The sequence below is a fragment of the Ornithodoros turicata genome, chromosome 2 (genome assembly GCF_037126465.1).
Source record: "Ornithodoros turicata isolate Travis chromosome 2, ASM3712646v1, whole genome shotgun sequence".
Lineage (NCBI taxonomy): Eukaryota > Metazoa > Arthropoda > Arachnida > Ixodida > Argasidae > Ornithodoros > Ornithodoros turicata.
In genome coordinates, this window is record NC_088202.1 from 116339571 (window position 1) to 116355435 (window position 15865).

A 15865-nucleotide genomic window follows, 5' to 3' on the forward strand; every position below is an offset into this window, starting at 1 on the left:
ACAATTTATTTATTTTGTTTCCTCCTCTACCCACGCTGATCTCGTTATTTTGAGCGTTCCTCTGGAGCGAAAACCGTTTTTTTTCCTTCTCCAAATCATGCAGATGTGCCCTAGCTTCCATGTGCGATACTCTGCAGGTTGTATTTACCATCCGAAAGCAATTTCCTTGATGGTGTGCGGCGGGAGGAGGTAAGGAAAAGAACAAAGCCGATCGCTTCGCCCAGCTCGCAGTAGATCGCAATTTAATTCTTTCGGAAACCGCGGATTTGTGGGTAACACCCTCCTTGTGAACAGGTTTCGCCAGTCGGGAAGCATGCAACTGAATCGTTCCCCCAGCTTAGCATGAGAGGAGCCGAAGCAACGCAACCTCTACCAGGCTCACGTAGCGCCCAAGCGAAGTCTACTGGATCAAAGACGACGCGGCACCTGAATCCTCACCACGCGGCGCCACAGGATATCGAAAGGAAATACAAAGCGTTTATAGGAGTAACAAAAGCATGATGAATTTTCATTTCTTTTCATCTTGCCTGATGGGATAAAACAATCTTATGCTGCATGGAGTAGAAAGGGTCAGGTAGTCGCGTTATAGCGTCGAACGCCGAACGAGTTTCGCCCTCATATGGCCAGAGTTATTCGCGGGAACTTAAATTCGCGATTTTGGAGGTGTGCGTGAAAAACGCGAAAAATAATTCCGCGCGAAAAAAAAAAAAAAAAAAAGAACACTTCTACAGTATGCGGAGAGCGGGTGGTTGCATCTATGCATCTATATGGTTCTTATCAACACTGTTTGAAAATGTCGATTGAGACTGGGTTTGTACTTAATACTTCTGGACGTATAGAGGTAAATAGCTGACAAATCACAAAAACAATGGTTTTATCTACCGCTACATGTGATGCTGAATAGCGCTTAGACTTTGCCGCAACCAAAAAGAGTATCCGCGAGGAAAGGTTTCGTACCCCACTCGGCAGCACTTTCCGAGACAAACTTACCAACGACAGTTGCTTTTAGTCGGTGGCCAAGCGCCGTCCGCAGTTACCAAGCCCGTGATGTGGCGCTAATCGTCAAAAAGGCAGCGGAACAAACCGCTGGTTTGACCAACTTACTTACTTTGACCAACACCACGCCTAACTGGACCATCCGGCTAGTAACGCTTCACAATCACTGTTTCATGGTTGAGGCAATACACCGTCCAAAGCTTCTTTCTTACGAGACTAGCTCTTCCAACCCAGAAGGAGTATATCATCTCTGGATTCGAATCAAAGCTCGTTACCTTAGGAATTTTCATAGACTATACGAAGGCATCCATGTGCTAAATCACGATGTTTTCATTCGAAAGCTTGAACATTGCGGAATAAGAGGCATCCCACTGAAATTAATGCGCATCTTTAACATCAAAAGCAATTTGTTGCTATTCATGGTCATTATTCCGACACATTCTGTATCGTAAATTGCGTGCCGCAAGGGAGCATCCTTAGACTATTGCTTTTCATCATATACAGCTTGGGACAAAAGTTCACGGAACGCGCGAGCGGTGTATTTGCCATAGAGTTAATTTAGGAGGACTCTAGAGAACGGACCTGGCACGTCGTCAATAGACCACCCGCTGTTTGGAAACAGTCAAATGGCCAGGCGAACATTATCTCGAAGAACGTATATGTAACTACAAGATAATCAATTACCGAAAGTTTATTAATTCTTTAATTAGGGGATTTCGCGCAAAAGCGAGATAGCAGAACGGAAGATATTCCTCGTTGAAAGCCATATCTTGCTTAAGAAATCCTTAAACGCGCACGTGCGCTGAAATATCCGTCGCTGAATGTCGCTATGCAATTGAGCCTAAACAAGAAGTACGCAATTACCGAGCGCAGAAATGACGCGACCTTCGCCTTATCTGGGTTGGAAAGCGATCTATCTGGCCAACAGATTAGCGCCTGCACCAATCAGCTCGATTGCTCCAAAGCACGCGGTCCTCTCACGTGGATTGCCTGTCGCTCTCTCGGCGCTCGAAAAGCGCGTAGCAAATAGTGCGTTTTGTGTGTGTCGGCCACAAGCACCCCGTCAGAGTTTTCAATCGCGGGATCGCTGGGCTTAGTGCGATAATGCGCGCGAAGCGTACAAGCCTCAACCAACTCGCTCTGGACAAGCTTATATTTATTCATGATAACTACAGCCTCTGCAAAAATGCCATCCAATGACGTCTCGCCTTATGTCATATCGTTTTCTTAGGTTTGCATATTTACAGATATCTACTATTGTTTCTAGAAAAGAGCCACCCACTGGATCAGTGGGCAGAGCTTTGACGCGTCGTCGTTCTGTGAACGTTCGGCACTCGCTATAACTGTTATGTGCGATTGGATTGGATTGGATTGGAAAAGAAAGAAAAATATGGAGAGGTTAGTCCCGACCCAGTCAGAACTGGCTACTCCAAAACGCGTTTGTGGGTAAACAAAAAGAAAGAAAAAGGAACTGTTATGTGCGATTACTATTAAAGGGATGACTCATTGTTCTGATTGTCTAGCTATGTTGTCTTCTCCTTCTCGCTTGGACGACGACCTTCGTGAAGTGCTTTGTGTCTCCTAACAAACCTTTGTGTGTTCTGGTTATCTGTCATAAGACACACCTATCCAGTGATGATGAATACTTGTTTGGCGCAAGGTACAGTAAATACTGCCACCGTCTCGGTGTCTGTGTCGGAGAAAATGCCCCCGCTCTGAGGCGACCGTGCGTCCCCGTCCGAGAAGAGAACAGCCCACGGGCCCACGCCGATAAGACAGCGTGATGCCGCCGACGCCGCCGGTCCTTCAACGTGCTCTACGCCGCCGCCGGAAAAAGTGCCCAGGGCGCACACCTCTAAGTAGGACTGCGAGATGTTTACTGGTGCGGACCATGTATATCCTCTGCGGTAAGTTGTCAGATGTAACGACGTATTCATTAGAGCATTTCACACGCGTCAGCGACAAGTTGTGGCGCCAGAACATGTAGTCCGTGTGAGAAAGATGTGTGTATATGCAAGGCGCATTAAAGCTATGCAAAGTGTTCATCTCTGTGTCGTTCTCTGTTTGGTTGACTCTCGGGAGAGGCCCGCACACGGGTGATTAACCCTACTGAAAGCAAAACTGCGTCTTACATCATCATGATTCATCAACACGAGCCCAAATTTTTGTATGAGACTTTCCTTCCGCTGCTTTCGTTCCTTTCCTTCGGAACCCACAAATCTACTTTCGTCAGAAGGTCGACTTCTTTACCTGATAGTTTTCACACGCTTATGCTTTCCTAACGAGAGGAATCCTGAGTGCTTCCAGCAGCGCGTGGGATATCGAGAGTACAGAGCATAACTTTACTAACCCCGTCCTAAAGACAAGCTATCGTCCTGTAATTCGAACCAAAAAACGTTTTTAAGTTGTACTACATGGGTTTCAGAACGGACGATTTCAAGAAATCCCAGTGCTGCATGAGGCACGGATTGCACCATGCGCGCTTATTGACATGGGAAAGAGGGAATTCCCGATTATGTTCCCGATTACCTTGGCACGTGTTAACGTTGACGCAGTAACGATACCCACGTGGTGTATGCTGCCAAATACGGCAACATGAACAGCATATGTCACGGCAGGTAAGACAGCGGCCTTGCTAGAAAACAAGAAAACCGATTGCGTGTCGACGGAAGGCGACAGTTGCAACGAAAGGTAGCCCACCAGCAACCTTTCCAAAGTCACCCTTTCGTGTCTGCGAAAGGAAGACCGAAAGGGAAGGATTGTTTCAAACTGGCCGGGAGGTTCTCTTTCGGAGCGAAAGAGGGATCGGGAAGGAAAGTAGCATTTCAAAATTCGGCCATGATTCGGGCCTTGTTCTCCCAACTGTGCCGGCTCTCCCAACATTGACAACACGGTGACCCACGTAGTTCGCCTCAACTACAGCCTTCTGCAAAGGGGGGGGGGGGAGTCTGGAAGTACAATGCTGTACGTCATATATACTACAAGAAAACATGCGAATGATCCACCACGATCCAGTTGCTACTCAAGTCCATCTGGAATACATTTGGGGATGAACGATTCTCCGATGTGCTAAAAGTCTGTAGTTCGCTGTAGTTCGGCAGAATCGGTCGCTTGATTCGGACACAAGCGGCTTGCTAAAATTCCCTGCAGGATCCAATTTAAAACAGGGCCGCTTGGCCATGAAACTAGACCACCTTGACTAGACTTGGCCATCACTATAGACCAAACTGCCTTGGCCGAGGGGTTACTAGAACCTTCGACAACCCCCGGGTGGTGACCGACAGTTTAGTAATATATTTATTTTAGTATTGGCTTAATACAAGACATACATTATTAGTTTAGTTTTTGAGAAGTCTTCGAGTTGACAGCGAAGGTGAGACTCTATGACGATTTTGGCCGTGGCGTTCTTTATCCTCAAGGCCGCCGGCAACGTAACACACGCGTACTAAACGTGAAACATCCATCGCAAGGATGGGCAGCGGTCTAGGACGCTTAGACTACGTAGGGTGAATGTTCTAATCCTGTGTGTTTAGGGAACGACTTCAGGGTCGGCGTCATTGGTAATAATCGGTGTGATCACCCTCGCCGCTGACTTCACATGGTTAATTATGTAATTTTGATTTTTTTCCTGTGCCTGTGAAGTGCATGAATAGTAGTCGACGCCATATATTGCGAGGAACATTGGTGGCACTGGTACTGCACATCATCAAGGAGCACACGAAGGAGACGCCGTTATGCTCCTGCGGAGAGAGACGTTATGCGTAGAGGTGTGCGCGGGTAACCAAATCCTCACCCGCACCCGCCCCGCACCCGCAGGTGTGGCACCTGCGTCCGCACCCGCGCTGAGTTGTGCGAGTACGCCCGCGCAACCCGCAGACGCCGTGCGGGTATACCCGCAATTACCCGCGTCCACGGGATCATGAACATGACATTCATTCGCATGGAATTACTTGTGCGTAAATGTCCCTTTTGAATCTCTGCAGTAAACGGGACTGCTTGTGATGTGTAAATCATACGCGTCCAAATGACAAAATATCTGTGAGCACAGAAGTTCAAACCCTCATCACTACACCGTATCCCGTTCGCAGAAGCGCGCACGCATTTGTGAATTAAAACTTAGCTGAAAACGCAGGGCAGGATTAGAACATGCGCCAATAAGGGGGAGTTAAAATTCGTTCACTTCTCTTCGGTAACGCAGGGCAAAGCAATCAAATTGAGGAGTGCGGGTAGCGCGGGTACACCCGCAAAACCCGCAGTCGCTTGCGGGCGCACCCGCATTTTACCCGCGACCCGCAGCAAGGTCAATTTTCCACCCGCAAATCGCAAAAACGTGCGGGTATGCGCGGGTACCCGCGGGTATACCCGCACCCGCGCACACCTCTAGTTATGCGGTCAAGTACGACCCACTCCAATGGGCATCAGACAATCTTATTCTCACGAAATGCGAAGAAGTAACAGTGTGTGCAATTTTCCTCGTCTCCAGAAGAAAATGGAAGCTAGAAACGGCGTCAGGAACCGAGGCGTGTGTGCCGCTGTCACCGTTGAAAATAGTCGACCCTCCTTCGCTGAATTACTTCTCGGCGCAAGACCTTATCTCCTACGTCACTGCCACGCCAAAATGGCATGCACTCTTACAAATGAACTTCACCGCATAGTAACCCTGACTTCCGGTCTAACCTCACTTCCGGTTATCCACCTCCGGTCTATACTTGACATCCTGTTCGACTTTCAATTACGATGTGTAAGTCCATTTAATTAACCTTTAATTAGCTTCAATTACTTTAAATTACCCTAGAATTACCCTTTAATCTTGAATTTCTTTTAATTCCCTTTGATTACGTTTATTTGCTTTAATTACTCTCAATTTTCTTTAATTTGCGTTAATTACATTTCATTAACCCCGGCAACCTGCGGTTACCTTCAGTAATCTTTAATTTCATTCTCTCTCTAATCTTTCTCTGTTACATATGTCTTACACTCAATCCCTCTAAACTCAACTTTCTTGCTATAATTACCTCGAATTACCTTCAATTACTCTTACCTCTTACTCTTAATTAACTTAGACTACTTGAATTTCAAATCATTTACTCCATTTAAGTTATCTTGATATCCCTTTTACAGGTCCACTTATACGTGTGTACATGTCACTTATACCTACATATCATCTATGTAGGAAGGGAATTGCCTCAGGACGAGAGCCTACAGCCTACACATCATCTATGTAGGCTGTTACCCAGTTACCCAGCTGTTGGCAGGCACGTTATTAAATCAATCCTAACAAACAAACCTCTTTCTCGGGGATGCTTCGCCATCTCATACATACATCATACATACAGACAGACAGACAGGGTGTCCCAGAAAACGTGTCAGTGAATTTTTTATAAAAAAACTACGCCACATAGAATCATGCGGTCAACGGCATTTGTTCTTACTAGGTTTTCGCCACCTCCTGAAGTGCATGTCATGTAACGTAAGTTTAATTATGTAAATTTGTGCGAACTGAACTCAGAAACTTGCCAAGTAAAGTTAACTTTTTTACCCCACCAATGTGAAGAACGTGCCGAATTTACTCAAATTAATGATAATTGATAGGAATACTGAGGAGCTATCGTATCGGAATAAATAGCTGAAAATGTAAAAATAGCGAGGCCCTTTCATGCCGAAAGCCCTAGCGAGAAAGGGCACGTGACATACATAAACCCTTCACGAGGTTAAAGCAATGACAAGGAGAAAAATAGTAGCATTGTATTCGTCCATCGGTTGTCTGTTATCGGATTGCGGTTTTGAAAAGAGGTTCTATCCATGACAGGTCGAGACTGGTAGGTACTCGGGTTCGAATCCCGGTGCCGACTGTGCTGTCTGGTGTTTTTCCTGGGTTTTCCTCAGATGCCTTCAAACACAGTTCCCTTAGAAGTCGGCCCAGGACGCACATTCCCCAGTCGTGACATTGCTCAACTCTGAGGCAGACAACGGCGAGCCCCCTTCATCATCGCCACCAGGTTCTTCCCCCTAGCATATAGAGCCTTTCGGTAATGCCATTTTCAGCTTCACGGTATATGCTTCACGCTTCGCTTTTCGCTTTCGCGTATCTTAAATACTTTTCAAGATTGGGTAGTTAGTTCTTTACTCGGTTACTTATTTGTCCCGCACGCGGTAATTTAACTTAAATTATCTTTGTGCCCGTCTTGAAGCGAGTCATGCCGCGTTCCTTCCATCGTCAACCGATCGTCGTCGCCATATTGGTGCGGAGCGTTATTTACGGTGCAGGAAGGAAATATTCGTTTGTACTTAACCTTTCGAGAGCCCTACGTCCCTGAACTTTGGTTCCGTGACATTTCATCGAACGCCGATTCACCGAACGCCGTTTCATCGAATCGGTGGCCGCCGCATTTTCTTGCGGCAACGTGTGAAATACGTAAAAGGCTCTCCTGACCTGACCTTGCTCAAGCGTTGACGAAACGGCGTTCGATGAAATCGCGTTCGATAAAACGGCGTCGACCAAACGGCGTTCGATGAAATGGCGGACACCTTTCCAATCAGCTGCGCTGCCACGTGTACTTCGTAATCCAATGACAACGCAACCCCCTGTAACCCTCTACTTCGCGCAACTGCCAATATCGAAAGCATCACATCGGCCGACGTGAACTGTGAGAATTCGTCGTGAGAGTTAGTCGTTTGTCGTGTGAGTGTTTGTGCGAATGCAAGAAACTGCCGTGACATTTGATCGGAAGCCATTTCGTCGAAAAATGGACGTTTCATCGAACGCCGTTCCATCGAATCGGTGGCCACGGCCTTTTCTTGCGGCAACGTGTGAAATACGTCAAAGGCTCTCCTAACCTAACCTTGGTCAGTCTCCCCAACGTGTGAAATACGTAAAAGGCTCTCCTGACCTGACCTTGGCCAGGCGTCGACGAAACGGCGTTCGATGAAATGGACAGACACAGACCCCCCCCCCCCCTTCGTTTCATCGCTTGTTGTGGCTGAGGTGAGCTGTAGGGAATTTACTCAGAAGCAGGATATTGTATATAGCATCATATTGTATCATGGGCACAGAGTTCCTTTGCAACGAAGTAAGCTATTACCAGAAGACACATTTGTGTGAGGGATTCATTGGCGAGTCCTTCGGGCAAGAAAAGGTTTCGCTGAAGTGTTGAGAGTTCATAAGAGGTACGTTACATCTTTCATCCGAAGGCGGATGAGTTCGAGGCGTCGGGTCCGGGAATTCCTTTCCACACCACAGTAGGCACCAGGAAATGTAGAAGGTCTTGTCCTTCGTCAAACCCTTCACGTTGGTCAGAGTGACATGAGACTTTTCCGAAGCCTTCTGGTATGCCCTCAACAGGGACGTAGTACCCATCGTGTCCGCTAGATACTCTTGGGGATAATCTGCGTAAGCTCTAGCTTTCGGAGCTTTCTCAATGGTCTCGTTGTGGCAACGGACGATCTTGTCGTATTCCGCAATACTTTCGTTGGTAAACCACGGTTTCAACTTCCCTGCACCGTCATAATTCCTGCCCAATGTATCGTAGCCGTGCATTAGTTCATGTGTCACGAAACGCCCTAGGGCTCCATAGTTCACTTCTGGAGGAGCACCATATGCAAAGGTTGGCGTGAGCATAATAGCGGCTGATAGCATTATGCGATTTAGCGGCGGCACGTAGACACCATTGGCGAGGTACGTAGGAAATATGTGTCGTAGTTCGATGGGTGGGGAGCCGCTCAGTATTTCATTCCACTTGCGTTTTGTCCAAAACTTCTGAACTTGAATGTAGTCCTCAATGAAAGTGCCGTTTAGGTCAGGGATATCTTGTACCTGTAGATTAATGCCTCGGTAGAATCAGTACCGAAACTCACCAATGTTGGCTTTCCTTCGCCCGTTCTTTGTTCTCCGGGCCATTGCTCTTGGTATTGCGTATGGCTGCCGTCCGAGAAGTCAACGACCTCCATGTTTACACTGGTCTTGTCGGTGTGGCACACAGCCAAAGGCAACGGGCCCAAGATCACTGAATGAAGGGTGAGGTACGAAGTCGAAGACCAAATTCGAATGACACAACATAGGGCAGGATACAGCAAAACCTTCTTCTTCCAACTTCCTCCTTCTTCTTTGTCCATGCAAAAGATGGTCATGAGCCCCCCCCCCCCCCCCCCCCGGTTAATAGGCGGGGAGTTTTCAATCTGCCGGAGGGGGCCGGGACAAAACGTCCCCTCCCCTTTCATGTACAGAGATCGGGCATGGTGTCTGGAATTCCGTGTTGCGACGTTGTGAGCCAAATTTTTACCGGATTCTCATGATCACTCGCATGAAACACGCGGTTTTTAGGATATCCTTCGAAACCTTCCGCGGTCGACTTCCCGGAGGGGGCCTGGCCCGTCTGGGAAAGCTCCGGGAGGGCTCAGGCCCCCAAGCCCCCCCGCAGTCGGCGCCTATGCCCCGGTTGCACCAACGACGCTCAACGAAGAATCGAGTTCGCAGAGCTAGTTGAGCTCGGTTCCAATTTCCGAGCTTTGCACCGAACGGGCTCCACACTAGCGCCGCCCTCAAACTCATGTCAAACCTCCACTCAGCGGAACCGTCCTTGTCGACGGCCCAGGACACGGAGCCGAGGTCATGCTGTCGGTCTTTTCGTCGGTTACTTGTTGAAATAAGACCTGCGCAGTCGCCAACGAGTGGTTTTCAACCATTACTACGAGGGGCGTTCAAGTCAAACCGGAACTTTCTGTCTCCTGAGTGTACAAATGGCTCGCGCTACTTCTTTTTCGTCATTTTCACATGCGACAGGCCTCCGCGTTCACCACGTGGTGGTCCAAAGTTTGTGCAAAACAGAAGACACGTGCTGGACAAGATGGCCGACAACGAGGTGAGCGCGCACATCGAACAGCGAATTGTCATGAAGTTTCTCGTGAATGAAGACGCAAAGTCATCTGATATTCACAGAAGACTTCAGGCTCAGTATGGCCACGATACACTTAGCCGCAGCAAAGCGCTTGAGTTGTGAAAACGGTTCCGAGGCGGCCGTACATCAGTGCAGGACGATCCCGGCCGGGGCGGCTCAGAGCTCAGTGTCAGAGTTCCTGAGAACATCCAACGTTTTTCCACGGTTTTCTGGGACAAGGCTGGCGTTGTTCATGTTGATTTTCTGCCCAGTGGTACCACCGTCAACAGTGCATATTACTGCAAGATTGTCAGGGATGTGCATAAGGCGCTGAAGCAAAAGCGGCCGGGCCTCATCACCAAAGGAGTCTTCCTCTTACAGGACAATGCACGCCCGCGTACCACGCATCCTACGACACGCACCTTACAATAACTTAGCTGGGAGTTGCTGCCACATCCCCCTTACAGTCCAGACCTCGCCTCCAGCGATTTCCATCTCTTCGGGCCACTGAAGGCGTTCCTTGGAGGCCGCCACTTCAGCTGCGACGACGAGGTCAAGAATGCGGTCCGACCATGGCTGCTACGCGCCGGTAAGGATTTCTACGCTGCTGGCATCCAAGCCCTCGCGAAACGCTTGGACAAGTGCATTAGTGCCAGCTGGAGATTACGTTGAAAAATAAAACTAATTTCTCGCCTATAAGTTCACTTTACTTTTGCGAAAAATGAAAAGTCCCGGTTTGACTTGAACACCCCTCGTACAAGGAAGAATGATGTGGACGGTTCTTCCACGGATACATTTGCATCTGACATGAATGATGAGCGTACGTACGTCTAGGAAGAAACGTGTGATTGGTTATTTTATTCATCTCTCAGTATGTGTGCCCACTGCAGTTTGCTGTTAGGGTGTCGCTCCAGTGAAGAAATGCGACACCCTGGTGTTCCGTAAACTTCTGTCCCCATCTGCACCATACTTGGTAAATATCTTGATGGTATCGCACTACACAGCCACGACCTTCGCCGGTTGTCGTTCGCACTGAAGTAAATTTCGAGTCCTCTAAGGCTTCAGATAATAGCTTTCTTAAGTCTCGTGGGAGCATACGTGGAAACGCACTTCCGCACAAAAATTTTAAAATACAACCATGTTGTTACTTCGCAAGAGCACTCGTGAACTGAATCCTCAATACATGCGTGGATAGAGTTATGAGAATAGAGATGAGCTTCAGCTATGTAAGTTTGTATTCCTGTGTAATACTCCAGTAAGACTGAGTATAAAACGAGTATGCAAGTAGGCTGCTGTAATCGTGCCGTAGGGGGTACATCCCTGGGTTTGGAGTGAATACAGTGGGCGAACAAAGAAACATACAATACAATACAAGAGCCAAACCACCACTGACGCTTTATTTTACTAGATACAAAGGGTGAGGGTGTTACAAACACCCCCCCCCCCCCGTCTCCGCAAATCCGGAAATTTGAGACACATGAGTAGTGGACGAAGGGCTCATAGACGAAGTTTCCGGTGCTTGGCTTCTGTACAGGATCTGGGACAACGAGAGAGGCCCGCTCTATGCCAAACCAGACAACGTGAGGTTGTAAATCTCCTCTCACTCTCCAGGATCTTCAAACGAAATGCAACACGACACTTGAGTTATGCGTCTGGGAGGCAGTTAGTCTAGCAGCACAGAAGGAAATGGCATAATAAACAAAGATGTAGAAAAGTTACGTATTTAACACGTTTTTCTACCCACACACCAACAACCTCATGTGAGCGAGAAAATGCAGTAAAAAGGAATAGCCAGCGGTCAGTGTTCAGCAGCAGCAAATGCCTTTGGTGACTGACGGGATGGCTAGGGTAAATATAACTGTACGGTCATTCAAGAAAAAAAAAGTTAATAATGACGAAGAAAAAAAAAACGATACAGTGGGATAAATGCAAGTGGGAACTAATAAGGTGAAAGCGTGAAGGGGCGATAGCTAGAGAAGGTTTGCTGATGCACTCTGGGTCCTGATTGATCATGGTAGCTTCCGGAAGGATTCCCGAGGTGTCATCTTTGCAGCTGACACACACACACACACACACATAAAATAATCTCATATCGAAATAAATTTGCGACGTGGGGTACTTGATAGGGGTACAACATATCTAAAAGCAGCACACTAGACGGAGGCGAAGAGACTAGATAGGGCAACTGCTTACTTGCAACTAAAAGACGTGTAACCTGACGCAACGTTCAAAAAAGGAAAAGTAATTTCACAAAAATATGTATGATGTAACACGTTTTTGTGAATTGGCCCAGGTTGTTATTGAACTCACATAAGAACTCCTCGGAAGATGCTGACTCGCTTTTGTGCATTCGTTCATTTGCGTAACACGTGCATTTATTTTTCTACGGTGCTTGTATTGCATGGAGCCAGAAACTCCTGTGATCGGAACTGGTTCATTGTCACTAACTCTCCAACAATATTCCTTGACCTTTTAGAGTGATGTACCGGAAGGAAAGAAAACCGAGTTTTGAAGTATGTTTGTTAACAGAATTACTGCTTGTGAGGAAATCACAGGTGTCGTCCAAAATCTCCATTTTATTTTTTCTTAGAACCAAACCAAACAAGTCTTAGAAACCGTAATTGACGACATAAAGGCAGACGGAGGAGACAAAGAAGCAGAAAAGGTGCCGAAAAGTAAAGTAAACGCCAGCACTACAAATCCCTTAGTAGAAACGTGCTTCTTCGGCAAACAATAAACTGGAACAGGTTTGAAACACAGGTAATTAGCATTAATACCAATAACGCAAATGAACAGCACGAGTAACAATCCAGGTTCTTGCCATGATCACGAAACTATTTCCCTAATATATTTTGGAATCACTCCGATAGCAGTTATTGACTTGCCACTATACAGACGTCCCCATAAAATGCTCGAACGAACCAGCAATACCTTCGTCGTGCGAGCGCATGAGCCGACGCTTTTCAAGCAGCAACTCTCTTTTAGCGCGTAGCATAAGTAGTACAACGCCAGTTGCGAATGAGCTTGCCACAGTTCGCGCATTAGGGGTACTTTCTTTTCCCTTTTCGTGCTGCAGCTCAGATGGCGTCGTTAAAGACATTCGTCCTTAATTGGACCTAAAGGGAGATAGATAGAAGGCGTTTGCGGAAACGATGGTCTCGAGCTTCCCCGCGAGCGAGGTCAGGGAAAGTTAAGAAATTTCCAAGCTGCCATTTGTTATCATAAGCGCTTCCCGGTGGAAAGCGCATTTGAGATTACCGCTTCCTTCCTGTGCCCGGAAGTCATATTCCTCCGTGGCAGAAAGATAGCTTGTTTGCCTAATTCACGGCAAAGGAATGGAGGCACAGTCGGAGCTATAGCAAGCCGCTCGCGTGCGGGCTTAAGCGATTTAGATGAATGTTTCCGGACGCGTCTTAACCAGTGTTGAAGGTGACGCTGCGTCGCGACAGAACTTTTTACCGCTGAGAAACGCGGAAGTGGGATGGATGGACCTTGGACGGGGGCTATTTTTGTCGGCTCCCTGGGCGCGTACGTTCTACCACGTGGACGATTGGACAGGAGAGGCTGTATACAGGGTGTCCCAGCTAAATGCGAACATATAAAAAACATATATATATATATATATATATATGTATATATATATATAACTTTTTCCGTGATGAAATCTATTGCAATATAGCATATCCTGAAGTGCACTCCTTAGGAGGGCATTAGCAAACTCCTATGGCAATGTGTTAATTAACTTTCAATATTTAACTTTTTAATTATAAAAGCTACGAAGATGTCCAAATGAGAACACCTGGTCCCTGTCCCTGGTCCCTGATACCGGAGCCGTTTTCAGAACAAAAATCCGTTCGATAGATCGTCCGCAAAAAATTCGTGAAGGAACACCTTTTTTTTCTTCATTTTGTTCATTGCGCATCTTCGGAGACGCGTCTTTCCTTCGCCCCCAGTGTGAGAGGGTGAAGGAGCACAGTGCCGCCTCATACGTCGAAGGTGAGCTTGGACTTTACTGAACAAAAACAAATGTATCGGGTGACTCTCTCGGAACTGCCCTTATCTTGGGTTGCATTTTCTGTTTTCTTTTAATCTTTTTCCAGGACGCAAGAGGCGATAGTGTGCTCTTTCACCCTCTCACATTGTGGGTGAAGGAAAGTCGCGTGTCCGAAGATGTGCGATGAACAAAATAAAGAAAAAAAAACCGGTGTTCCTTCACGAATTTTTTGCGGACGGTCCATCGAATGGATTTTTGTTCTGAAAACGGCTCCGGTATCGGGTGACCGAAGGGACCAGATGTTCTCATTGGGACAGCTTCCTAGCTTTTATAATTAAAAAGTTAATTATTGAAAGTTAATGAAGACATTGCCTCAGGAGTTTGCGAATGCCCTCCTAAGGAGTGCCCTTCAGCATATGCTATATTGCAATTGATTTCATCTTGGAAAAAGTGATGTATATATTTTTTAAAGATATGTTCGCATTTAGCTGGGAGACCCTGTATATGGTATGCGTGGCGTGTTCTCTGTTCACGAAAATTGGTAGCTCTACGTTGCCAAACAATTCTTCTCTAGTCATCTGAAGCACACGGGTCTGCCTCATCCTAGCACTGGCTGTGCTGTCTGAGGTTTCCCTGGGTTTTCCGAAGACTTTTAGGCCCCGGCGCATGTTAGGCTGGACACCTTGTATATGCAAGGTGTCCAGGCTTTTAGTCTTTACAGAATTTTTTTATAAAAAAGCTATGAGAGCAGCATATATGTCGTTTTTACAGTTGAGTTCTACGGCCAGGCGGTAATCCTCTGGTGGTGGTGGTGGGGGTGGTGGTGAACGGGATCACCGTTGTCGGCCTCACACAGGTGGGCAACGTCACGGCTGACGCCCTGGGAGAATGTGCGTCCTGGGCCGGCTTCTAAGGGAACTGTGCCGACGTTATCCTCTGGAAGAGAGTATGTAACTACAAGATGACCAATTACCTGAAATGCATTAAGTAACTCTTTAATTAGGGAATTTCATGCAAAAGCGAGATGAGAGAACGGGAGACAATCCTCGTCGAAATCCACTCTATCTTTTAAAAATCAAGAAAAAAATCAATCAATCGCTCAATTTCGGGGTGCAAATGAGCCGAAACCGAAAAAGCGCGCCTGTGGAGCGCATCACCCTCGCCGACGGAGGCTTATCGGGGCCGGACTGCGGTTTATCTGGCCAGCTGAGCGGCACCTACTCCAATCATCTCCATCACTCCAAATCACGTGGACCTCTGACGTGAAATGAGCGCTGTACTCCCTGCATTCCCGGTTGCCGCGCTTTCGGCTCATTTGCATATCAAATTTGGGGATGGATATTTTAGCGCATGTGCGTGTTTCAGGATTTGTTAAACGCGAAATCACTTGCAACTAAGACAGTCTCTCACTCTGCTATCTCGCTTTTGCCCGAAACCCCCAATTAAAAAGTTAATGAATGAATTTTAAGTAATTAGTCATCTTGTAGTTGCACACTTTCTCCCAGAGGACGTCCTCCAGGCCGTAGAACTCAAGTGCAAAAACGACGTCTATGCTGCTTGTATAGATTTTTTAATAACAAATATGTAAAGGCAAAAGAACACTGTATACTTGTATGATCGGACTACTTCTCTTATACCTGATGGAGCGTGGTCCACCACTTGAAAGCTTGTGTATATTAAACTTAGAAAGCTTCAGAGTTTGCTGTTTTCTTAGCGTTCTACATTTCATCTCGGACTTGACTTCCCTTGTTAACTCAGCACTTTGAAAGCCGAACCGTACAGAATTGTAAAGCGAGCTTTCTCACACACATTCTCCTAGTGTGGCAGAGCACGCTTTACAGACAACACAGCGTCGTGTGTAAACACCATCTCTCGTGTAGTATAGTCATGTTCAGACCAAGAACGGCGTTGCTCATACATGTATCTTTTTCTCCCATTATTTAATCATAAGAAGACAACATAGTGTTTGAAACGTTGTATATATAATTACTTCGCGTCACAC

At 46.9% G+C, this 15865-nt stretch overlaps 1 protein-coding gene across 1 annotated transcript; it reads right to left on the minus strand.

Annotated features, from left to right (window-relative positions):
• Positions 1-8074: 8074 nt before the first annotated feature.
• Positions 8075-8943, minus strand: LOC135384972 (endothelin-converting enzyme 1-like). Its single transcript, XM_064614152.1, has 2 exons — positions 8851-8943; positions 8075-8809 (listed from the first exon to the last, which is right to left on the minus strand). Exons 1-2 carry the CDS (start codon positions 8941-8943, stop codon positions 8075-8077), a joined length of 828 nt encoding a protein of 275 aa, XP_064470222.1.
• Between the last annotated feature and the right edge of the window lie 6922 nt (positions 8944-15865).